Source organism: Macaca fascicularis, chromosome 7 (genome assembly GCF_037993035.2).
Source record: "Macaca fascicularis isolate 582-1 chromosome 7, T2T-MFA8v1.1".
Taxonomy (NCBI): Eukaryota; Metazoa; Chordata; class Mammalia; order Primates; family Cercopithecidae; genus Macaca; species Macaca fascicularis.
The window spans coordinates 29,947,003-29,973,608 of NC_088381.1; the positions used below are offsets into that span (position 1 = coordinate 29,947,003).

A 26,606-nucleotide genomic window follows, 5' to 3' on the forward strand; every position below is an offset into this window, starting at 1 on the left:
GAGAATAAAGGAGTCTATAACACTGCTTTTATATAACTGAGCAATCAAAATGTATGAATATAAAACTTAAAAAATTGAATGAGTCCATTCTGTGAAAATAAGGCTTTAAAATCAATTGGAATTAATGTAACCTGAACTTTCATTTTAAACATATGGCATAAAATTTAATTTTAAAATACTCGATTATTATAATGTGCCCTCTAAGGATGAAAGAGAAATAGTATCTTTTCTAAAGTGTTCGTTATAATAATTATAAAAGGATTCTAAAAATACAGAACACTGGAAAAAATGTATAAGAAAAGAAATAAAAATCACCAAAGCTATCATCTAAAGATAGAATATGAATATTTAACAAACCATATTCTATCATTTTTCTAATACCATCATGTTCAAAGTAGACTTAATTTAGTTTCTAAAATAGTAACAGAATGTTTGATACCTGGTGCTACTTTTTAACCGTGTGTTTCTAGCATTATACATTTTTCCTTATATTTGAAGTGTTTAACAGTGTTCATATTGCTTTCTAGTACCTCTGGATGAGCCCTATGAGAAAGCTCTCCAACACAGCGGAGGGAATGAGGCTCTGACAAGCACAGCAAGCACACACGGCCTGGACACATTGTCGAGGAGCCTCTGCTCTTAACCCTCCATGCTTTCCAGATACTTTTTCCTGCAATATACAATGGAGCCAATGTGAAACTCAACAGCAAGTCAAAGAATCAAGGCTTGCAATCTTGAAAATATGATATTCCTTTGGGGGATATACCATACACACACACACACACACACACACATATGTGTGTGTATCTATATCTATCTATCTATATATATATATTCATAAATATCACCAAGATGATTACCAAAAAAGAAACACAAGATAAAATTTTTAAATAAATTATTTATTACAATGACAGGAAGACTCTGGATACAAACACATTTGCTAATATAATCACTCATGGCTACCTAGGGCTAGATGTACAAAAGGACACCCATATCTCATCAGGTGAAAGACAATTTTGAGTTTCTGGGTGTAGTGCCAAGTGGTTATGATTACCACGTATGTGGTCCATCCAGTTAACTGTATGACAATTTGCTATTTCAAATTCTGTCATAACAGAAATTACTGAAATATGTTGAATGCTAGTCAATATAAAGAAACCATTTTTAAAGAGACTAGTGAATTTGTGTCATAAACACACTTGTATATGGATATTAGGAGAGCATTGCTTGAATATCTCTAAAACTCTATTTTTAGGAATTAAAAGTTTTCATAGTTAATGATATTGGTCTTCAGAATTCATATTGATAAAAGCAAACTTTAATTAGTCATTTAACATGAAAGTTTAAATTTCAGAGATTCTAACATGTGATGTCGAAAAATCCTAACATTTCCATTTACTAATGTCAGGGTTGTGCCAATTCTAATTTGCTGTAGCTAGTAATATCAGAAAATATTTATCAGAGATTCAATATTGATTTCATTAGACCTGATAAATGCTAAGTATGGCAACTATTAAAACCTATTTTTATTCTTGTTTCTAAAAGGGAATAATAGGATGTAGCTATAAAAATAATGAAGCTTATTTTTCATAAACATATGATAACTTGAGCATCCAAATAGGTTTTAACATTTAAAAATGCCTCATTTGAGAGGACATACACTTATTTGATATTGCCATCATTCAAAATGCTTTTGGGAGTCCTTACAATGACCTTGACAGCTGGTATACAACATGCTAGAAAATATAATCCATTGCCTAACTTGCTGCCTTCCTTTATTTTGAAACTTGTTTGAAGTGGCTTTTGACTGTTTCTAAAGGAGGGGGAATATATTTATCAGTTTTCAAAAGATGATAATTTTCCATGATTATTCATATTAACACTATGTTAGTTTCTAAAGTTCAACTCAAATGTAATTTCAAGCAGTAAAATCAGATTTTAGGAAACAATGCACACTGTAATCTACTTTAAGGGAGTTACACTCATTTGACATCTTTATTCTGGTATGTTTATTCAGGTCATCATTAATTACAAGTTCCTTAAGGGTACAGCCCATGTCATTTCAATTACATAGGTCACTTTTCTAATTTCCCTATCTCCTGTCTACTGTATCCCAGCATAAGACCTGAGGCTGGTCCCATGCTCGAAAATGTTTCTTTAACTGAAGTGACTTGAACTTCTCTATTAGATACATACATAGATAGATATAGCTATATATCATATATTTAATGCTTTATATCCCCTTTTCAATTACATAGTTCTCTTTTCTAATTTCCCCCTCTCCTGTCCCCTGCATACCACCATAGGACTTGAGGCTGCTCCTATGCTCAGAAATATGTTTCTTAGATTGAAGTGACTTGAACTTCCCTATTAGATACATAGATAGATAGATATAGCTACATATCATATATTTAATACTTTATATCCTTTTGTCTATGGATTAGGCAATATTTATATTAATAAGATACATAGATTAATAATATTTTGATGATTTTATGTAAATTGAGGAATGGTACAATATAAATCATAGTGAAAAAATCAGATCACCGAAGGCTTTAACAGAAGAGCACTTTATGTCTATTCCTATTTATGCTGTTTGATATATTTTAGTTTTAGAATTCCTGCTAGTCAAGCTTCTTTCTGGGAAAAGACCTACAAGAGTTTATACTTAATAAGGATCAATTGTGATATGCTGCAAGTTGATTCTCCTTCCCTAGTTCACATCTACATGGCCAACAAGATCAACCTTTAGCTAAAGACATTAGCCTCAATGTCATTAGAAGTCCAAATTAACTCAACAGTACAAGGTTTGTCACTCTTATACTTTGTATCACTTATTTGGGCTAATTGATAACTAAATGGAACTGGTTATTTGCTGACAACATTTCATGCTTAGGGATGAGATTTACTGCAGTAATTGATCTGAATTAAAGCATATCCACTAAAACAAAATATCCTAACCAGACAAATCAAAGTTGGTAAAATTTTAGATTAAATACCTTGAAGCAACATTAAATTTATAAGCATTGTGTACTACATTGGTCTTAACATTGTTTATTATATAATTTAGGGACTAAACGGATAAGAGAAAATTTAAAGCAGTATTGAATTTGTGTCTGTGGACTGGCATTCCCTGTTGGAAATATTAACAGAAAAAGTAAGCGGGAATAGATAATGATCTAGACAATATTTTTCTAAAATTAGATGAATTTGAATATTTTCAATCAGTATGTATTGCATTTTAATCAGCATGTATTAAAATCAGTTTTAATACATGGTCACTAAAGTATTAGCAAATCTACTACAGCCTAATAACTTGACCAATAACAACAACGCTTTTATACACTAATAAACAGATTGCATCATTTGGATTTCTTAATTTGTCCAAATTCAGCTCCTACTGATGAGATTCCATTTAAGACACCTTGCAGGGGCAGACCTTTGCTATCCATGAATGATGCCTTGGCTCACCTAGGAGAAAAGCAGATATCTTGGGTTATATGGTGAAATCCAAAAAGAGAAAAAAGAGAAAGACCAAGAGGAGGGGAGGCAGAGAGGAAATGAAGAACAGATACAGAGAGGAGGAAGGGAGAGAATGAGGAAAAAAAGAAAGAAAGGAAGAAACATATTGCTTGTAATTTCTACATGTCTTTTCTATCCTAAAATAAGACAATATAATAAAAATTTACTTGTCTTATAAAGTAGATAAATACACTTTAATTGCACACATTATTAATAGCTTGGGTTTTTTTTTTTTTAACTGCCAAGGAAGATGGAAGTTTTCTATAAGAAAAATTTAGTTTGAAATTGGTAAATTTCCATAAATTTCAAACAGCTTAATTGTTCTTAGGAAAATCCACAACTGCAATTTTAGGGTCTAAATTTATTAGTTGAAATACTGTTTGAGTTAGAGAATCAAAAAAGTATTTATTTCTCAGACTACTTGGATGATTGTCTTTGTAGGCTAAAAAAAGCCACTCATTTAAAATCAAATTGACTACCAAACTAATTGGAACATTGTTCCTTAATAACTATTTCAAAACACATTTATATTAATGACATGTCTATGAATAGTAACTTTCACTCCTACTGGCAAAAACTGTGGTTTAGTTAAACCAATACTGTATACTAACTGTGTGTGTGTGTGTGTGTGTGTGTGTGTATTAATGTATACTTTTACATTCTTTAAAAAATATGTTGATGTTTGAATTTTGCTCTTGGGTAAATTTTAATAATGTGATATTGTTAAAAACAACTTGAAGAAAGTGCTTATATCTTCCTACTGGAATTGCTCTTAATTCTTCTAGATTTTTTTTTTTTTTTAGCACTAACCATAAGAAGCGTGTTCTCGATGGCCATGATTGATGGGCTGCTCACACATTCCACATTTTTTCTGCTTCATGCATCATCATCAGCCATCTCCAACACTCCAGTCCTGAATCTGTCCTACTTTCTGTTACCTGATTTTTGCTGGTGATTCATGAGCCAGAATAGTAAAAGGAAAAAACAAAAAAACAAAAAAACTCCACCTTGGCTTTTCACAATGTAGTATCTCCTGGAAACTCTGTGAGAATCTAGTTTTGGTCATCAGACTCATGCAAATGTAATATTGATTGACAATGATGTATATAGATCTACATACATAACCTGCCTTATAAAAACCACAAAACTGTTCTATTAATGGCAGAATGCATACTGATTATAAACTACTTCAGAATGATGTGGAAACACATAAATGCATTTTGTTGGACTTCTAATTCTCTCTTGTCGCTATTATTTTCAGCAGAAGCTACTTTGGAGTGTGCACTGTTTCTAGTGCACTAAAAAGAAAAATTATTAATTTTCCAAGCCAATATGGTGACAAAAGCTTAAGGTTTCTCATTAACCCTTTCATAAAAAATTGTGACTGTCACACTAAATTTTCTATCATCATGATTTTAAAGACGAGGAGCTAGAAATCCTTAAAAAAAAATTCTGAAGAATGAAAAACGAGCTTTAATCACTGTGAAAGAAACAGTAAGAAGTTAACCAGCAAAAGGCTCCACTGAGCTATTTTTGTGATAACGTCTTTCAGATTCAGAAGCAACCAGGCCTTAAAGAGCCAAAGAAAGAAAGCCTAATGGCCCTAAAATCTCAAAAAAGGGAACTGCAAGTTCATGATATTGTCTCAGTGCTTCTATTACTAGACATCAAAGTTATTCCCACAGGTTTCAGAAACGTATAAATGCCAGTGAAGGAGCAAGCAGACTTCACAGAGTCTGAGCCGGAAACTTCATTCTGGGATTCACCTGTGAGTCAAAACTCTTTGCTAATGAATTATTCCAAAGAAAAGACATTGCTGAGAGATACTTTTCCCTATCAGACAAGACCTCCAGGTTCACTAGCAGGGTCAAAGTAACAGGAATGCTCTGGTCTAAAGGTGCTTTGCCTACCTTAATGGACTTCAGGCACTCACCTGGGTATACAGCTTGAACCCATAAAGAGATCACAATGGCATGATGAATAAGGTGGAGTGCTCTAGAGACTAGGTGAACAACCACTCCACAAGGCGTCTAAATTGTGACCTACATGCAGACTGCAGCCCATTTACAAATGGGTCATCCTAGTCAATTCAGCGCTGGAGAAGGAGTGATGCCAATACAAAAATAAACAATCTACATACTGAGTTCAAGCCCCATTGTATGCAGAGGTAATACACGAAGTGGTTCTTTCTATTTTATATACATTCAAACAACTTGGCTTTGTTAATGACATTTTAAGACTCTCTATCAACATCTAAATATCAACTTCACTTTTTCCAAAAACTTAGTTTTTCTGTGCTTCAAAGTCCCTTTTGCTTTCTGCATATGAAAGTGCATTTGCATCCACAATACAAAACCAGAAGAGTTAAAGTCAAGTGATATTTACAGGATTTGCAAAGAAGAGAATTTATGTGGAATCAACAATATATAAAGCAATATACTTGAACTGTGCTTGCATGGAAAAACACTTTTTTCCATTTTCTATATGCTGTTCAAACAACTGATCTATTCATTAAAATGATGTAATAATTACATTAGTCATTTAGCATTGCATAGATAAAACCATGTAAGTTCAATATCCCTTAAAGTTAGAAGATTGACCACATTCAGCTTTGTAACTGGGGGATTTTGCATGTACATAAAAATGTTAAAAGGAATTTTGAATGGGTGAGAACATTCCAGTTGAAAATGGTAAGAATGTGCATTCAGAATCAAAGGCACTCTTTTCCATGCAATGACTAAAGAATACACTAACGCAACTACAAGTTTAGCTACTGAAGCACCTCTTCTGGTTTGAGGACATCTTCCCAAATCTCACCACCTAAAAATCCCAAATTTGTTTCTTCTTCTGACTGGGGTAGTTAATATTTCTTCTGACTGGGGTAGTTAATATTTTCCAGAGAAACACCACTCACATGTGGTAAATAGAGGTAACTAAACTGCTAGAGGAATGCTTATGGTTTTGGAGCCCCTACATTTTGAAAGACTTGATATTTTGAAGTTAATGTTTGGGCTTTGAAAAGTGGAAAGTCATGTTTTTATAGTTCAAGAACGTCCTTCTCTGCCACCAAATTCACACAAGAAACATAAAACTTATTTTCCTCCATGTTCAATTTTAAGAATTTTGCCCATCGAATACTCATGCTTCAAGGAAACACACTCTCTCATCAAAATCTTTCTTACTAAACAAGCACCTCTGTCAGAAGTGTCTTAATTTCTTATCACAGAATTTTATCCACACAAGGAGCAATAAATAATTCATGTCACTGCCTCTTTGTTGTGTGTCCCTGAACTGCGCAGAGCTGGAAGGCTGACAGCTGTGTCAGGACAAGCACCAAAGATCTGACATGACAAGTGACTAACAAGTTTCTTTCAGTTCATAGCGAAAGAAGACAATGGCCCAAAGTGCAGAAAGAAATCCTAAAACAAAATAAAACTGTTTCTTTCTTTTTAGCTAAGTGTTTGCTATGAGCTTATTTCCAACCCACAAGCCCTGGTCATTTTATAGGACTGCCCAGCCCCCTTTATTCCTCACACTGGCTTGGCCATTTACTCCTGGCCACGGATCAATATGAGCAATTCTTGGAGAAATACGATGTCTCCATGACAACCAAGCCACAAATTCTCAGTGGAAGGCAGTGAGACCAGTAGTGAACTCTCCAGAGGTTTCTAGGCCTATAAGGCAAGATGTCTGAAAATGCAGGAATGGACAGAGGAAAAAGCCAGAGTAATTCATTCTTTATTACCAGTATAATGATGTCCGATGTATACAACAGTACTCACTTTTTGAGTTAAGATTTTTTATCAGCACCTATATTTTCTAATTAATCTTTCTTTCTTGATAAATGCTTTTGCGTGTATCAATCAGATAGAGAATGTTATATTTGAATCTCACTCCCATTCCATTCATATTAAGCGATGACAGAAATTTATTCTACTTTTGAAATGATATAAAGCTGATCTATTCTTATCAAAAACAATGGACAGTTAGGTAAAAACTTGACTCATAGATTTACCTGCCTGACAAAATGAGTAATGGAAAACTGTGTATTAAGACATTTTTAAAACCTAATCAAAATTCGGCAAAATTAGTCAAAACTAAAAGTAATGGATAAATAATTTTTATTATAGAAATGTAACACTACCATTTACCCTCTCCCTTTTAGAATGAGACTCATCTACATTTTTCTTTTAGCTGTTATGGCAGGGGGTGGGGTTAACTTGCTCATTAAACATTTCTGTCATTGCTAAAGATGCCATTTCTCAGTTCCATGGGATCTGAACGTAGAAGTGTGGTTGAGAACAGGCACACGGCAGCAGTCCATCTTCGGAGGAATCTTGGTGGAGTGAAGAGGACTGATATACAATGCCATCGCCACTGTGCCTATTGGGGTTCCGAGATGACTTAGGGGACCTGACATAGATTGCAGGCTGCACCTTTCAGTGAAAATTAAATCTCAGTAGCTCTCCTTGGGGAAGGATCAGGGGACTGTTTGCAGCTGCCCCCTGTCAACGAAGGCTACAAGATTTGGAAATCTCTTAACTAAGCTGACAGGCCACAGAGAGGATGAATCAAAAATATGATACATGGATCAGCACACAAAGATGTGAGAGGGTAGAGGGTACACAGGAGTCAGATAAAACAGGAACCACAAATATTAAGTGGAGGAGATATTTAACTCTTTCATTCATGATCATAAGGTACCTTCTAGCACCTTATAACTTTATAATTATCCAGGAATGTTCATTCAACTTTTACAAGATTTTTTGCTTCTAATTCATTAGTTGTTAAGGCTAGGCATGCTTCAAAACGAAACAAAAATAGACACAGAAATCTATGTGTAAGTGTTTCTAGCTGTAACCTTCTAGTACATTTCTCTCTTATTTCTATAAAGGATATATACAAATATGTAACTTTGACAAAGAATAGCTTTTATTGCATGAGAGAAGGGTTACTATTTTCTAGACTTTATTTTTCCCTAAACATTTGACAGTATTCATTACCGTTATGCTAAAATCCTCTCATCCCAGTTACAGTCCTGTTTGTTTCTAGGAAGGTAAATTGAACTGTAATTATGACAATTTCTCTTTTCACCCCCGTCTGTCCACTTCCTCTCCCCTCTTGTTAGATCCCATTATTTGAAATATTGAAAATGTTGCCATTTCTCTATAGTTTCCAATCTCTGGCTCTATTAACCATTTAGCCTAAAATTGATGATAATGAACTAATAGTGTCAGCTTCCCTTCTCAGTCATAAAGCCTTTGTACTTCCTCCAACTGAATTCTTGATGAAAGAGGAAAAGATAACAGCTCCACACTGTGACCCCTGGAGGTGACCATTAATTTGACAGTGCAGCTGCTAAGAGAAAACAGCATTACAATGTCCTCTCCCCTCACCCCCTTCCAAGGACCCCAAAGCTGTGTCAAATTTATCATTTTATACTTGACTATTTTTAAATGGCTTTCACCTGGACTCTCAGACTCTTCCAAGACACATCTGTCAGGCATGTCCTCCACGTCTTGGAAGTTTGCCGAGTTTGAGTTGCTGTCATGCTTGACCGGACTGACTGGAGCTATTAAAAGAGAGAGAGAGAGAAAGAGAGAGAGAGAGAGAGAGAGAAGAGGGAGGATGAAAAAGTAGTAGCAAATACCATTAAAACATTTCCTTCCAGTTCCACAGATATTTCCAGGGACACACTATGTAAACACAAATAATAAATTGAAATAAAATGTATCCTCTAAGTATTTATTGGCAGACATGTAATTAGTTGAAAAATCTATAGATGTGACTTTATCTTAGAAGAAAAATAAGTTCACGGCATCAGCTTAAAAGCTACAAAGTAACAAAGTGATCTCTTCGAAGTAGAAATCGTATTTTTAATGCATAAATCTAAAACAATATAGTCAATTAACGGCAATAGAACACAGAGAGAAGAACATCAGGCTAGTCAATTAGGAAGACCAGCTCTGTACTGGTGGCAATGGTTCCTCTCATTGCACAAATCACAGCTAATGAACATTTTGTGCGCATTTCGGCTCTCTTTCATTAAATTAAAAACGATGGTACCAAACACCAGAAAAACTAGTAGTATAAAAAGTAAATTTTAAAATGTAGCATGAATATACACTGAAAATTGTAATAAGAAGGGCTGTTGTTTCAAATGGTAGGTCTCCAGACAACCAAACTATCGTGAGATATTGTAGGATTATGACCAGAAACAGAAGCTAGTACAGAAGTCTAAAATTTCCTATAAACCCATGGTATCCACTGATTCTGTTTGAGAAACAGACTCAAGTTTCCACATTTTTCCACAAGTTGTAATACTTGCTCTATGTCGTCTCCAGGAAGTAACATATTTCCATATTACATTTGTTCTAGAAAATAATTGTCAGAAAAAGTGGGCCTTGTCTTCATGAAGAAGCTCAGTGAAAAAACAAAGCAAAACAAGCCTGCAATAGCATAAATTAGGTCACAATTAAGCCAAACGTTCTAAATATATAGATACTGTTGAGTACAATGGAATTTTATTTATTGTAAGTTGCTGCAGTAAACACCACCACTGATTTGATAACACATGCAACATATTTATAAGCCATAAATGCAATAAACAAAATATATATTTACAATCATACATAAGATGTTTGTTGGCACAGGGGAGTGGGCCTGGACACTGTTTCTAAACTTCTGTTAGGAGACAAGAAAGCAAGGCAGAAATAACACAATGAGGGGGCGGAGCAAGATGGCCGAATAGGAGTAGCTCCAGTCTCCAACTCCCAGCGCGAGCGATACAGAAGACCGGTGATTTCTGCATTTTCAACTGAGGTACTGGGTTCATCTCACTGGGGAGTGCCGGACGATCGGAGCTGGTCAGCTGCTGCAGCCCGACCAGCGAGAGCTGAAGCAGGGCGAGGCATTGCCTCACCTGGGAAGCGCAAGGGGGAAGGGAGTCCCTTTTCCTAGCCAGGGGAACTGAGACACACAACACCTGGAAAATCGGGTAACTCCCACCCCAATACTGCGCTTTAGGAAACAGGCACACCAGGAGATCATATCCCACACCTGGCCGGGAGGGTCCCACACCCACGGAGCCTCCCTCGTTGCTAGCACAGCAGTCTGTGATCTACCGGCAAGGCAGCAGCGAGGCTGGGGGAGGGGCGCCCGCCATTGCTGAGGCTTAAGTAGGTAAACAAAGCTGCTGGGAAGCTCGAACTGGGTGGAGCTCACAGCAGCTCAAGGAAACCTGCCTGTCTCTGTAGACTCCACCTCTGGGGACAGGGCACAGTAAACTAAGACACACAGACACCTCAGCACAGACGCAAACGACTCTGTCTGACAGCTTTGAAGAGAGCAGTGGATCTCCCAACACGGAGGTTGAGATCTGAGAAGGGACAGACTCCCTGCTCAAGCGGGTCCCTGACCCCTGAGTAGCGTAACTGGGAGACATCCCCCACTAGGGGCAGTCTGACACCCCACACCTCACAGGGAGGAGTACACCCCTGAGAGGAAGCTTCCAAAGCAAGAATCAGACAGGTACACTCGCTGTTCAGAAATATTCTATCTTCTGCAACCTCTGCTGCTGATACCCAGGCAAACAGGGTCTGGAGTGGACCTCAAGCAATCTCCAACAGACCTACAGCTGAGGGTCCTGACTGTTAGAAGGAAAACTATCAAACAGGAAGGACACCTACACCAAAACCCCATCAGTACATCACCATCATCAAAGACCAGAGGCAGATAAAACCACAAAGATGGGGAAAAAGCAGGGCAGAAAAGCTGGAAATTCAAAAAATAAGAGCGCATCTCCCCCGGCAAAGGAGCGCAGCTCATCGCCAGCAACGGATCAAAGCTGGACGGAGAATGACTTTGACGAGATGAGAGAAGAAGGCTTCAGTCCATCAAATTTCTCAGAGCTAAAGGAGGAATTACGTACCCAGCGCAAAGAAACTAAAAATCTTGAAAAAAAAGTGGAAGAATTGATGGCTAGAGTAATTAATGCAGAGAAGGTCCTAAACGAAATGAAAGAGATGAAAACCATGACACGAGAAATACGTGACAAATGCACAAGCTTCAGTAACCGACTCGATCAACTGGAAGAAAGAGTATCAGCGATTGAGGATCAAATGAATGAAATGAAGCGAGAAGAGAAACCAAAAGAAAAAAGAAGAAAAAGAAATGAACAAAGCCTGCAAGAAGTATGGGATTATGTAAAAAGACCAAATCTACGTCTGATTGGAGTGCCTGAAAGTGAGGGGGAAAATGGAACCAAGTTGGAAAACACTCTTCAGGATATCATCCAGGAGAATTTCCCCAACCTAGTAGGGCAGGCCAACATTCAAATCCAGGAAATACAGAGAACGCCACAAAGATACTCCTCGAGAAGAGCAACTCCAAGACACATAATTGCCAGATTCACCAAAGTTGAAATGAAGGAAAAAATCTTAAGGGCAGCCAGAGAGAAAGGTCGGGTTACCCACAAAGGGAAGCCCATCAGACTAACAGCAGATCTCTCAGCAGAAACTCTACAAGCCAGAAGAGAGTGGGGGCCAATATTCAACATTCTTAAAGAAAAGAATTTTAAACCCAGAATTTCATATCCAGCCAAACTAAGTTTCATAAGTGAAGGAGAAATAAAATCCTTTACAGATAAGCAAATGCTTAGAGATTTTGTCACCACTAGGCCTGCCTTACAAGAGATCCTGAAGGAAGCACTAAACATGGAAAGGAACAACCGGTACCAGCCATTGCAAAAACATGCCAAAATGTAAAGACCATTGAGGCTAGGAAGAAACTGCATCAACTAATGAGCAAAATAACCAGTTAATATCATAATGGCAGGATCAAGTTCACACATAACAATATTAACCTTAAATGTAAATGGACTAAATGCTCCAATTAAAAGACACAGACTGGCAAACTGGATAAAGAGTCAAGACCCATCAGTCTGCTGTATTCAGGAGACCCATCTCACACGCAGAGACATACATAGGCTCAAAATAAAGGGATGGAGGAAGATTTACCAAGCAAATGGAGAACAAAAAAAAGCAGGGGTTGCAATACTAGTCTCTGATAAAACAGACTTTAAACCATCAAAGATCAAAAGAGACAAAGAAGGCCATTACATAATGGTAAAGGGATCAATTCAACAGGAAGAGCTAACTATCCTAAATATATATGCACCCAATACAGGAGCACCCAGATTCATAAAGCAAGTCCTTAGAGACTTACAAAGAGACTTAGACTCCCATACAATAATAATGGGAGACTTCAACACTCCACTGTCAACATTAGACAGATCAACGAGACAGAAAGTTAACAAGGATATCCAGGAATTGAACTCATCTCTGCAGCAAGCAGACCTAATAGACATCTATAGAACTCTCCACCCCAAATCAACAGAATATACATTCTTCTCAGCACCACATCATACTTACTCCAAAATTGACCACGTAATTGGAAGTAAAGCACTCCTCAGCAAATGTACAAGAACAGAAATTATAACAAACTGTCTCTCAGACCACAGTGCAATCAAACTAGAACTCAGGACTAAGAAACTCACTCAAAACCGCTCAACTACATGGAAACTGAACAACCTGCTCCTGAATGACTACTGGGTACATAACGAAATGAAGGCAGAAATAAAGATGTTCTTGGAAACCAATGAGAACAAAGATACATCATACCAGAATCTCTGGGACACATTTAAAGCAGTGTGTAGAGGGAAATTTATAGCACTAAATGCCCACAAGAGAAAGCAGGAAAGATGTAAAATTGACACTCTAACATCGCAATTAAAAGAACTAGAGAAGCAAGAGCAAACACATTCGAAAGCTAGCAGAAGGCAAGAAATAACTAAGATCAGAGCAGAACTGAAGGAGATAGACACACAAAAAACCCTCCAAAAAATCAATGAATCCAGGAGTTGGTTTTTTGAAAAGATCAACAAAATTGACAGACCACTAGCCAGACTAATAAAGAAGAAAAGAGAGAAGAATCAAATCGACGCAATTAAAAATGATCAAGGGGATATCACCACCGACCCCACAGAAATACAAACTACCATCAGAGAATACTATAAACACCTCTACGCAAATAAACTGGAAAATCTAGAAGAAATGGATAATTTCCTGGACACTTACACTCTTCCAAGACTAAACCAGGAAGAAGTTGAATCCCTGAATAGACCAATAGCAGGCTCTGAAATTGAGGCAACAATTAATAGCCTACCAACCAAAAAAAGTCCAGGACCAGATGGATTCACAGCCGAATTCTACCAGAGGTACAAAGAGGAGTTGGTACCATTCCTTCTGAAACTATTCCAATCAATAGAAAAAGAGGGAATCCTCCCTAACTCATTTTATGAGGCCAACATCATCCTGATACCAAAGCCTGGCAGAGACACAACAAAAAAAGAGAATTTTAGACCAATATCCCTGATGAACATCGATGCAAAAATCCTCAATAAAATACTGGCAAACCGGATTCAGCAACACATCAAAAAGCTTATCCACCATGATCAAGTGGGCTTCATCCCTGGGATGCAAGGCTGGTTCAACATTCGCAAATCAATAAACATAATCCAGCATATAAACAGAACCAAAGACAAGAACCACATGATTATCTCAATTGATGCAGAAAAGGCTTTTGACAAAATTCAACAGCCCTTCATGCTAAAAACGCTCAATAAATTCGGTATTGATGGAACGTACCTCAAAATAATAAGAGCTATTTATGACAAACCCACAGCCAATATCATACTGAATGGGCAAAAACTGGAAAAATTCCCTTTGAAAACTGGCACAAGACAGGGATGCCCTCTCTCACCACTCCTATTCAACATAGTGTTGGAAGTTCTGGCTAGGGCAATCAGGCAAGAGAAAGAAATCAAGGGTATTCAGTTAGGAAAAGAGGAAGTCAAATTGTCCCTGTTTGCAGATGACATGATTGTATATTTAGAAAACCCCATTGTCTCAGCCCAAAATCTCCTTAAGCTGATAAGCAACTTCAGCAAAGTCTCAGGATACAAAATCAATGTGCAAAAATCACAAGCATTCTTATACACCAGTAACAGACAAACAGAGAGCCAAATCAGGAATGAACTTCCATTCACAATTGCTTCAAAGAGAATAAAATACCTAGGAATCCAACTTACAAGGGATGTAAAGGACCTCTTCAAGGAGAACTACAAACCACTGCTCAGTGAAATCAAAGAGGACACAAACAAATGGAAGAACATACCATGTTCATGGATAGGAAGAATCAATATTGTGAAAATGGCCATACTGCCCAAGGTAATTTATAGATTCAATGCCATCCCCATCAAGCTACCAATGAATTTCTTCACAGAATTGGAAAAAACTGCTTTAAAGTTCATATGGAACCAAAAAAGAGCCCGAATCTCCAAGACAATCCTAAGTCAAAAGAACAAAGCTGGAGGCATCACGCTACCTGACTTCAAACTATACTACAAGGCTACAGTAACCAAAACAGCATGGTACTGGTACCAAAACAGAGATATAGACCAATGGAACAGAACAGAGTCCTCAGAAATAATACCACACATCTACAGCCATTTGATCTTTGACAAACCTGAGAGAAACAAGAAATGGGGAAAGGATTCCCTATTTAATAAATGGTGCTGGGAAAATTGGCTAGCCATAAGTAGAAAGCTGAAACTGGATCCTTACCTTACTCCTTATACGAAAATTAATTCAAGATGGATTAGAGACTTAAATGTTAGACCTAATACCATAAAAATCCTAGAGGAAAACCTAGGTAGTACCATTCAGGACATAGGCATGGGCAAAGATTTCATGTCTAAAACACCAAAAGCAACGGCAGCAAAAGCCAAAATTGACAAATGGGATCTCATTAAACTAAAGAGCTTCTGCACAGCAAAAGAAACTACCATCAGAGTGAACAGGCAACCTACAGAATGGGAGAAAATTTTTGCAATCTACTCATCTGACAAAGGGCTAATATCCAGAACCTACAAAGAACTCAAACAAATTTACAAGAAAAAAACAAACAACCCCATCAAAAAGTGGGCAAAGGACATGAACAGACATTTCTCAAAAGAAGACATTCATACAGCCAACAGACACATGAAAAAATGCTCATCATCACTGGCCGTCAGAGAAATGCAAATCAAAACCACAATGAGATACCATCTCACACCAGTTAGAATGGCAATCATTCAAAAGTCAGGAAACAACAGGTGCTGGAGAGGATGTGGAGAAATAGGAACACTTTTACACTGTTGGTGGGATTGTAAACTAGTTCAACCATTATGGAAAACAGTATGGCGATTCCTCAAGGATCTAGAACTGGATGTACCATATGACCCAGCCATCCCATTACTGGGTATATACCCAAAGGATTATAAATTATGCTGCTATAAAGACACATGCACACGTATGTTTATTGCAGCACTATTCACAATAGCAAAGACTTGGAATCAACCCAAATGTCCATCAGTGACAGATTGGATTAAGAAAATGTGGCACATATACACCATGGAATACTATGCAGCCATAAAAAAGGATGAGTTTGAGTCCTTTGTAGGGACTTGGATGCAGCTGGAATCCATCATTCTTAGCAAACTATCACAAGAACAGAAAACCAAACACTGCATGTTCTCACTCATAGGTGGGAACTGAACAATGAGATCACTTGGTCTCAGGAAGGGGAACATCACACACCGGGGCCTATCATGGGGAGGGGGGAGGGGGGAGGGATTGCATTGGGAGTTATGCCTGATGTAAATGACGAGTTGATGGGTGCAGCACAGCAACATGGCACAAGTGTACATATGTAACAAACCTGCACGTTATGCACATGTACCCTACAACTTAAAGTATAATAATAATAAATTAATTTAAAAAAAAAAATAAAAAAATAAAAAATAAAAAAAAAAAAAAAAAAAAAAAAAAAAAAAAAAAAAAAAGAAAGCAAGGCAGAGGCTGAGACTGTGCTCCTTCACACATTTGGTACATGACACAACGGTGTCCCACCCAAGGTCCAGGCAGCATTAGTAGTGTTCAGACCTGGCACACTCCTCCACTTATTTTAATGGAGTGTGCATAGCACTGATGTTTGTAGCCTGAAGACCACATAGACAAACTTTACAGAAGACTAGTAACACGATTCTGTTTTAAATTCTCCCTCTAGATTGTTTCACCAACTCTCTCAGTACACAGATATGACTTCTCTGTTCTATCAAAATCCCAGCGTAGTTAGAATTCACTACTTCTCTAAAACCTTTTTTGGGGAACAAAATGTAAGAAAAGCACGAAATTGCTATTTTCAATAATAAATCTGATCTTTTCATTTTAATTCATACATTTCTGTGGACTTCATATGCAACAGTGTCTAAGCCATAGAAGGTGTTCTTGAAGGATCTGTGAAATGAATGAATGAACACATGAATGATGCAGAGGTACCATGCTAAATGTCCTCCTAATCCAAGAGGATATGTGCTTTCAATTATCTTTTCAATGGGTCTGTTCAATTTCTTGTTAGGCCAAATTGAGACCAAGGATGCATGTTTGCAAAATGGTGATATGGGTTAGTTTGTGACACTGAAGGAGAGGATGTGTGGCCTATGTAATTATTGATGTAGCTGAGTTTAATTTTCTTCAGTTTAGGTCATACTTACAGATTATTTTTGAATCCATAGATTTTTTGTGAAATGTTTAAGTGGTATAGTTAAATGTATCAGTTTCATTCAGAATACCATTATGTTGGTCAAGATTTCCTGGCCTACTTTAATGATTTTTATCTCTGTATATCTTACTTGATAATTTTCTGAAATATTTACATTGGTATTTGTAAAAGGAAATAAATCATATAGCTAAATCTATTACTAAAAGCCAATGAGGTAGCACCTCTATTGATTTGGGCAAATGCATTGCACTTGCCATCCAACACACTATTCTTTCATAATTTAAAACATTCCTCCATTCATTCATTTATTCATTCCTTCAAAAAATATTTATCAAGCACCAAATAAATATTCAGAAGATGCTGTTTTAAATCAGGGACCTCACAGAGGAAGAGGACATGGTATTAGACAAAGTATATGTCTGCAACCATTCTTTGTGGCAATAAAGTGGTCCAAGAATGAACTGACATCCCAGACCTCTCAAAAACGCCAGAAAGTTAGGTGTAGTTTTAGCTGCATTATCTTCATTAAACTCACACTAGTAGGTACCAGGTTACTACTTTGCTTCCACCTCTGATTTTGGGGGTCTGGCTTGTGTCGGGGAGGGGAAATAAAGATGGTTATTCTTCAGATATTGTACTTGGTTACAGATTAGTTTCCAAATTTGAAATGATACAAGCTTTGTCATTTTTACTGGGTAGTTCCTAGGGCAACCAATTAAATTTACTGTAGAAGAAAGAGCTACATTCTGCCAGTTGGGAATAGCAGGCATTGGAGAGGTTAATTACTGCCATTCTACATTTTCTTTCTTTCTTTCTTTGATAGGCTAATCCTTGCAATTGTTCTTTTGGGTGTCTCCTGTGATGTTTCATCATTGAACTCTGACATGATATGTGACCAAGGCTTCTCTAATGAATCACTTCAACAATGATGAATCAACAAATATTGATCTAGTGTTTATTATGGGTAGAGCTCTGTGTTGGACTGTGAGGGGTAAAGACATGAAGGCACTTTTAATGTGCCCTCATACAACTTGTGCTCTAGTTGAAGTATGATGAAGAGTAACTAGTAGGAGCACTGGAGACAACATTCTAAGAGGGACATGGTTTTTAGTAGTGCAGAGGCGAATTCTTCTACAACAGAGTAGTCTCAAGGTAAAATTTGAATTAGACCTCCTTGAGTAGGAATGTGGAAAACCCAAAGGGAGCTCATTCAAGGCAAAAGAAAAGGGTGTGAACCTAGGCATGACCAAAGATACACATTATCCTAGTGCCACGGATATATTCGTTAAAGCTGCTGCCTACTTTGGTATGCATTTTTAATGAATTCTCTTTACACGTCTCTTTGAGCTTTTCCTAAATTGCTGTTGTTAGCTAATTCTTCTCACCTGTGAAAGTTAGCTATAGACAGGCTTTTCCTTGCTTTAGATAGTCAATAATTTGATCTTTACTGATGGTGGGCCCATTTATCACAGTAAGTTGTCCTTTCACTATACATATTGACTTTTATTTATCAATACCAAAGTCCATTTGTAGCTCATCACTAAAGTTCTTGGATATTTTCAGTAGTTTTTGAAGGTGCATTTCAGAGCCTGGCAGAGAGATACTTTTGACATCAATATAATGCAAATGGTTGCTACACTCATCTTTAGTTTAAAATCAACTGTTATTTCCTTTGTAATGGATTCTGAAATAGTCCAGATTTGGAGGTAAGGGGCAAAAAAGACAAACTCTTCTTGACAGTTCTGCCACTGAAAGATGTAAGGCTATTCCATTTACTCATCACATGCCTCAAAATATTGATGACTGAAGGGCCAGTGTTCTAAATATCTTTGCAATATCTTTGGTAGCTAGATAAGAGAGGAACCTATGAACTTTGTATGGATGTGTTTCACTATGGTGTATTTAACTATTAGTGTAATTCTTCTAGATCCTAAAGAAATGAATTGTTCCACCAAAGACAACATGAAATCAATAGTTTTTAAATCACATTCGAGAACACTGTAAGAGGAAATTCAGGAGACAGTATGAGGAAGACTCTATAGCAGGATTTGTTGTTAAAATTTAAAAAGTGGTAGCAGGGCCATCAGTGGTAATACTCCTCCACCTGTTCTGTTCTCTATTTTTGGTTTCAGTTAACCTCTAAAAACTCCCTTCTACCCTTTTCTCATTACTTGCAGAAAGATGGTATTAGCTGTTAAAGGGGGCTAGGCCTGGGCAGCAAACAACTCCCCCCAAAAACATCTCCACGTCCCCAGCAAAAGAGTGGCCACTAGAAAAAAGTTTCCACCCACATCCACAAACAGTGGCTGGATCTTCCAAACTAGGCAACTGCTGTTGGACAGACGGAGCCCATTAAAAAAATCCTATAATTCACAGTATGAATAAAATCTACAGTCCTAAATAACATTTTCAATACAATGACTTATGAATGATTTAAAAATAGATCTCATTCATCATCTGTATCGTGGCTTTTTGGACGTAATGAGGATATATATAGGAAAATCATTAATAAAAAGAGCAGTTTGAAATGTTGGGCAACTGAATAGAATAAACCACTGTAGTTACCAGACAAAATCCAAACAAAAATCTTAATTACACACTAATCAGGAGCACAAAAATAATGTACAGGATGCAGAGGTCAGGAAACGCTAAAAGATAGCTCAGGCCTGTGAAATAAGCAGTGAAAACTCTAAGACCTGAGTTCAACACTACTAGCTCAATATGGTAGCCAAGAGTTGAATACCATCCTGCTTTATAATTCAAATCTCTCTCCAATTTTAAAGAGTCATTATAAAATAAACTAAAATATAGCATTCTAGAAGTTTGGAAGTGAGAAAACTGCACACAGTTCAGGTAGAAGAAAATATTAATGCAAAACTGGCAGATCTCAAAAGACTGCAAGGTATTTTAAACCATAGGGAGGCATAATCTGTGAAAAAACATTAAGGGGTAACACCAAATTTGTAAACAAAGACAAAGTCATTTGAACAGACTCCAAATTCAGTTTATAAGTGGAATCTCTCTGGACAGATGTCTTATCAGGAAAACGTGTCTGGCTAAAGAGCTATGTACACATCACCCTTATTTTAAGAGTATCTAGCCGGGCGCGGTGGCTCAAGCCTGTAATCCCAGCACTTTGGGAGGCCGAGACAGGTGGATCACGAGGTCAGGAGATCGAGACTATCTTGGCTAACACGGTGAAACCCCATATCTACTAAAAAATACAAAAAAAATTCATTTAAATACACACAGAGAGGATTAAATTATTGACTATTTAGGCTTAGGGGAAAAATCTGTCTATAGCTAACTTCCACAGGTGAGAAATATGGCTGGACCACCCAGCCAAGTTCAGGGAAGACAAATGAGAAAGAGGTATAAATTGCTTACTAAATCTTTTAAAACATGGTTGTATGCCTCTCAAATACAAATATTGTTCTGTTATTCAGGATTTTGAGCAAAGGGCTGCCTCAGTAAGGCTGATAAGCAATACTGCACTTCTAGCCTAATGCAAGGCACAAGGTAGGTACTCAAGAGTATTTATCAAATGACTGGGTGAAACTGCTAACAAGGATTCCTAAGAAGTAAAACAAATAAAAACTTTTAAAAAAATGATAAATTTCACTTGCAGTTTTAAGGGAAAAATCTTGAGGTCTAGCTAGGGTTTACAACTCAAGCTTAATCATACATGTCCAAAAACCTCTTGTTAATGCCAACAGGAAGTCTGCATAAAGAAGAAAACCCCGTCTGACTTATTTTTGGATGGAAAATAATATTCCACACTGGTCAGCCTCCATATATATTTATTTATTAAAAAAAATATTAAAAAATTTTCATTGAAGAGATGAACTTATGAGTTCCCAGGGAGGGAATGTGTTGTATTGTTAAAAAAAAAAAAAAATCCTTAAACCAGAAGATCTGGGTTTCAATCTTACCTCTGCTCCTAATAGTGCAATCTTGGGCATGTCATTTCACTTTCCTAAACTCAAGTTCTTTCTTTTATAAAATGTGGGAGTTGAAGTACACAGCCTCTTTGATACCTTCCAGCTTTGAGACTCAAATATTCTGCCAACTAAGAATCCAAGACCAACCAACTACTGAGTATACAATTGAACAGGATACCAAGAGGGTAAATAGCCACTACACTAGTGTGGGAACTAATGAGGACTTCTGAGGCCCTTTCTGAATTAAGGAAGATTGGCATTTTCCTAAAAGAGAAAGTGTTCCTTCTTGGTTTCAGTTTCCCAGCGATAAGGAGGTTCTCAATGATTGTTTGTTGAACAAATGGACAAGGTTATGGAGCAGTGTGGTGTTCCTGTGGACTCATACTCTCCTCAATCCAAAGGGAGAATCAGTATATTCCCAACTCTTTCTATTTCTTTTATATGTAAGGATGGGGTCCATGAAGTCATTTTGTCCTAGTGAAGCCAGGCATGAAAGCCAACTCAAATAAAATTATCTAAACTCTCAGAAGCTGAAAGAGACTATAAGGATATAGGACAGAGGGAGTATTACAAAGAGAAATGTGTAGGTTGGGAAGCAGAAAAGAGTAACAGGGAATGGTACAACTGCATTTCTTCCTCCTGCTACATTTCCTCACTCCCAACCAGAGTAATTTTAAGAGTTCCCATTGGGAGGTTTGCCTGGATTCCTTTATGTTCTTCTTCAGAAGACCATTTTTTGTGGCAAGCAGTGTTCCAAGGAGAGAGCTGGTGAGTAGATGAGCAGATACTTAAAGAAAATTTCAATAATTTCCATGACTTTGGTCTCTGAATATTACTGAGTAAATCTCTTCTTTACCAAATTGTAGATAAATATAAAAAATAAGAAGTAATGTTTCTTTTTTTTATATTTATCTACAATTTGGTAAAGAAGAGCATTTCTAGATACAAGAAGTTAATTGGTCAAATCAGTAAGCTCAATTCCAGTTTTTGATACTATAGAGATAATGAAGAAAAAGAGATTCAGAAATATCTGAAAGGATCTGTTCATCACTAAAAGAAGTATGGTGGTGAATGATGGCTAAGAATGTATAGAAATTAATTTGCACTCTGTATGCAATTTAGGTTCTGCAAAGTCATTTGTTTTCTATGGTAAATACAGAAATGTATTAATTTTACTTACTGTTCACAAGTTCAAGAAAATACTAAGTTGAAAGCAGGAATACATTCAAAGAAGAAAACAAATAGATACCCACATATTCATAAATTGAAGAACAGTCAGTAAAGGGAAAACTCTGGGAGGAATTTATAGTAAACTTCCCAGCTTGTACTTGAAAATTTAGAAGGAGGCCAGGAAAACAAAAGACCCTTCAATCAAAAGAGCATCATGCTAACATTTGAGACTAGAGATAAACATGATTTATATATGAACTTAAGATAAGGATTCACATCACAGGGCAATTTAAACCAAGGAAAAGCACCAAAAAACACTCCCCTCTTCAATCAGTAGGAGAGAAAACTGTTAAATGGCACTAGCACTGGAATTCGTAAGAGCAGCAACCTTTCCGCACGCTGAACCTAAGACAACACCATCAGTGTGGGGAGAATGGTTGGCAGGCAGTCTCAAATTCCCAGCTGATAGTCGTCTCTATCTCAAGGGAAAGCGTTTGTCTCAGATGGTTAGTCAAGTGTCAGAGCTCTTTCATCTCCTGGACAGGAAATGGAAAATAAGAAAATCACATTATCTAGACTACGGCTCCGTTTTTTAGTTCTTTGTCAACATTAAGAAGGATGCAAGGAAGAACATGTCTGAGTTACCATATTTTGTATCATTAGGCTGAGTTACTCTGAATGTGACTATTTTTATTTGAATGACATCAAAGTGGTATGTTAGTGTACTTGAAAACATATTGAGGTTGAATGAAAGATATGCTTGGATGTTGATAAGTATTTTACCACAATATGATAATATAATCAGTAGTGAGCATCACTTTCTCACACCCCACACCCCCCCATATGCATTTACACAAGACATAGAAAGCATAGGTGGTCTGTTGGCATCAGCTGGTTCTTACAGTCACATATCTCAATGTAGCCACTCATTTAAAAGTATTAGTTTTATTGAGAGATAAATAACAGAAAGATGCCTTCTCAAATCCTCAGGCTGTCTCACTGCATAACACTCAGTATTTGGACTAATATCTCCAAGAGATGGTTGCTGAAAATACGAAAGTGACTTTGATAAGCAGTAGAGTCTCATTTGATATTATACAAACTAGTGACATCTATAAATAAAGGATAGGAGAAACATACCTAAAGAAAGCCAAGTTTTAAAGAGCAAACATGCATGTGTATAAAGGGAAACTAGTAAATATAATCAAATGATACTTCCAGAAAGCTAGGTTCCATACAAAAACATGTTATCATATTGGAGAGCTAAGAAATAGGAAACAAAGGGTAGGAGATGAATAGATATTTCTAGATAATACAGTTTCCTAGATTAGCGTAAAATCTCTCTCTTAATATAGTTTTACACATTGTTTGGAAGAACGCATGGTAAATCTCCAGGAGACTGAGGGTTCCTGAGTTGTGAAATGTTAGACTAATTAGATTAGTTATAGAAAAAAATTGTAAGGCAGAATGAATGAGAATAAATGTTGCACATACATTGCAGTAGAGTTAAGTTTGGAAAACATTTAGAGGAAACATAACCCAAAGTATATGTGATACACTAATCATTAGAGAAATGCAAATTAAAACTACAATGAGTGATCATCTCACTCTAGTCAAAATGGCTTTTAGACAAAAGACAGGCAATAATGAATGCTGTCAAGGATGTGGAGAAAGGAGAACCCTCATACACTGTTGGTGGGAGTGTAAATTAGTAGAGCTACCATGGAGAACAGTATGGAGGTTTCTCAAAAACTAAAAATAGAACTACCATATAATCCAGCAGTCCCACTGTGGGGTACATGTCCAAAACAAAGGAAATCAGTATGTCAAAGGGATATCTGTACTCCCATGTTTACTGTAGCACTATTCACTAAAGTCAAGATGTAGAATCAACCCAACTGCTCATCAGTGGATGAATAAAGAAAATCTGGTACTATACAAAATGGAATATTATTCAGTCATAAAATAATGAACTTCTGTCATTTGCAACCATATGAAGGAACTGGAGGGACATTATATTAACTGAAATAAGTCAGGTACAGAAAAACAAATATTGCATGTTCTCACTAATATATGAGAGCTAAGAAAATATTGAACTCATAGAGCTAGACAGTAGAATGATGGTAACTAAAAGAAGGTTAGTGAGAAGTGGGGGATAAGAAGGGATGGTTAATGAGTACAAAAATACAGTAAGATAGAAGGAATAAGATCTAGTGTTTGGTAGACTATAGTTAACAATAACTATTGTACCTTTCAAAATAACAAAAAGAGTGGAATTGGAATGTTCCTAACACAAACAGATAAGTGCTTGAAGTGATGGAAACCCAATTACCCTGATTTCATCATTATACATGTATACTTATGTGAAAATATCACATGTAACCCAAAAATATGTATAAGTGGTATGTATTTGTAATAACTACAAATAAAAAATTCAAAATAACCCTAAGTATATGTAATAAGAACATGGCACTGAGCTATCATTTGTTATGACTCAAGGACATTGTGTCAATGTAAAAATGTAGGCAAATGCCTAACAGAAGGGTGGTGCTTTAGGAAGGAGGATGAGCAACACAATCAACCAACCACAAGAAAACCAAGTAAGCCCATGAGGACTCCACACTTGGAACACTGTGTGTGTCTCCAGTTACCATTGCCCATGCAGAAGACAATGGAATTTAAGAGGCCATCCAAAGGTCTGGGAGGAAGTAATGGGGAGGAGAGTTTATTTATATAAAAATATCTCTAGAAGAGATTAAGAAGACAAAGACTCTAGTCTGAAAGTAAATCTGAAGAAGGGTACGATTGATATTTGTAAAACTGCTAAAATGTTATATATACCTATGACTGTCATCTTCTCACTTCCATTCCTTCAACCCATTAAGATGATTATATTCTCCTTCTATTTGACATTACCAGAGTCACTCTTCTATTTTAATTATCCAATAGTAGGTATCTTTCCCTCCAGCCATTCTTTAAACTAAGATAAGTCATATCCCTAAAACCAAGGTCTGATCATGTATTTCCTATGTAGAAAACCCACAAGGACCTTTGTTCACTCACCAATGAAAGATTCTGAAGCCATGGATTTCACGGCCTTTTGCAATATAATCTCAACTCACATTTAGTGATTTCTCACTAGATGCTACCCCTCTCTTTATCCTTCCAATCTCAGCCTCTGATATCATCACTACAGTTAGATGAGACTGCTCACTGTCCCCTGGATATGCCATTTATTTTCTGCATTTTGCCTTTGCACAGATTCCCAGTTTGAGATATCCCCTCTAACATCGATCTTCAAATCTCTGCTCTCTAAAATACTACTTTTTATTGAAGACTTAGCTGACATTTCACCTTTCTGTGAAATCTTCATCAATCTGCCAGTTAACATTAATTTTTCTCCTCTCTTCTGTATTCCTTAGCACTTTATTTGGCCTGTGTTATACTTCTAATCCCATTCTTTGGGTCTCATTTCTGACTACCTCACTGGGGTACAGTAATAGGGAAGCAGACATTTTAGACCCATTTTGAGACTTCAAGGTTGATGTTATGATGATAACTTTGCCTCTATACAAGGGAACCTCTGGTGCCGAAATCAGAAGACTGAGCTAGAAGAATCAGAGACCTGACCCAATGTGTCAGTTTCTGTCATCTTTAGCTTATCTCAGACACCTGGAAATTTATAGATTATATGTTTGCTCCACAAACATGATGAGTCTAATGCTCACAGGACAGCTTACTTCCAGGTAGTGATGACTGAAGAAGTCTACTTTATTTGTACTGAATGTTTATGTAGCATTGGGTGGATCATATTATGCAATATCTCTAGGCCAAAGCATCATTTTCCCAACATTCACTTTCCTAACCTTCAAATAACTTTATAAAATAATACAAGTCATACGTTGCAAAAGATTACCCTTCTCCCTACAACAGAAGGGGAAATTCACGGATTTCCACTCCCTTTTCCTTATCCTCATAAATCATAAAGTTAAATTTACCCTAGGGATTTTATTTCTCTGAACTCAATGTACAAGCATAAAACAAATTTTGTTCTCACAGGACATCCCATTTTTGTTTCATTAGTTCAAGGAAAGGGTCACTCAATTTTTAAAGCATTTGGTTTGATCTTTGCTATGATTCATGCTACCTAACATCCACAGACACACTCCATATACTGAAACGTATCTTATATATAAAATGTGTCTCCATGGACCCCATTAATGGTGGTACTTCCACGCAAAGTACTCAAAAGTTCTATTATGGATACATGAGTCTAGGTAGGGTGACCAGAAGTAGAAAATTAATTTTGTT

General features: G+C 36.8%; 1 protein-coding gene and 1 long non-coding RNA gene across 6 annotated transcripts in view; one reads left to right on the forward strand and one right to left on the reverse strand.

The window, feature by feature from the left end:
* LOC141407382 (uncharacterized) overlaps positions 1–639 on the forward strand; it is a 39,518-nt gene extending 38,879 nt beyond the window's left edge. The window contains exon 4 of the long non-coding RNA XR_012416260.1: positions 528–639. This is a non-coding gene — a long non-coding RNA (uncharacterized lncRNA). The remainder of the gene's footprint in view (positions 1–527) is intronic.
* A 244-nt stretch (positions 640–883) lies between these two features.
* The window catches only part of WDR72 (WD repeat domain 72), a 240,049-nt gene continuing 214,326 nt past the window's right edge, over positions 884–26,606 (reverse strand). For 4 of the 5 annotated variants that reach the window (XM_073998488.1, XM_065547944.2, XM_015452847.4 and 1 more), the window contains 2 exons: positions 8,990–9,094; positions 884–3,471 (listed from right to left, as the gene is read on the reverse strand). In XM_073998488.1, the coding sequence (XP_073854589.1) occupies positions 3,416–3,471; positions 8,990–9,094 (161 nt within the window). In that variant the 3' untranslated portion in view covers positions 884–3,415. The remainder of the gene's footprint in view (positions 3,472–8,989; positions 9,095–26,606) is intronic. The other variant, XR_012416259.1, reaches the window with a different exon arrangement.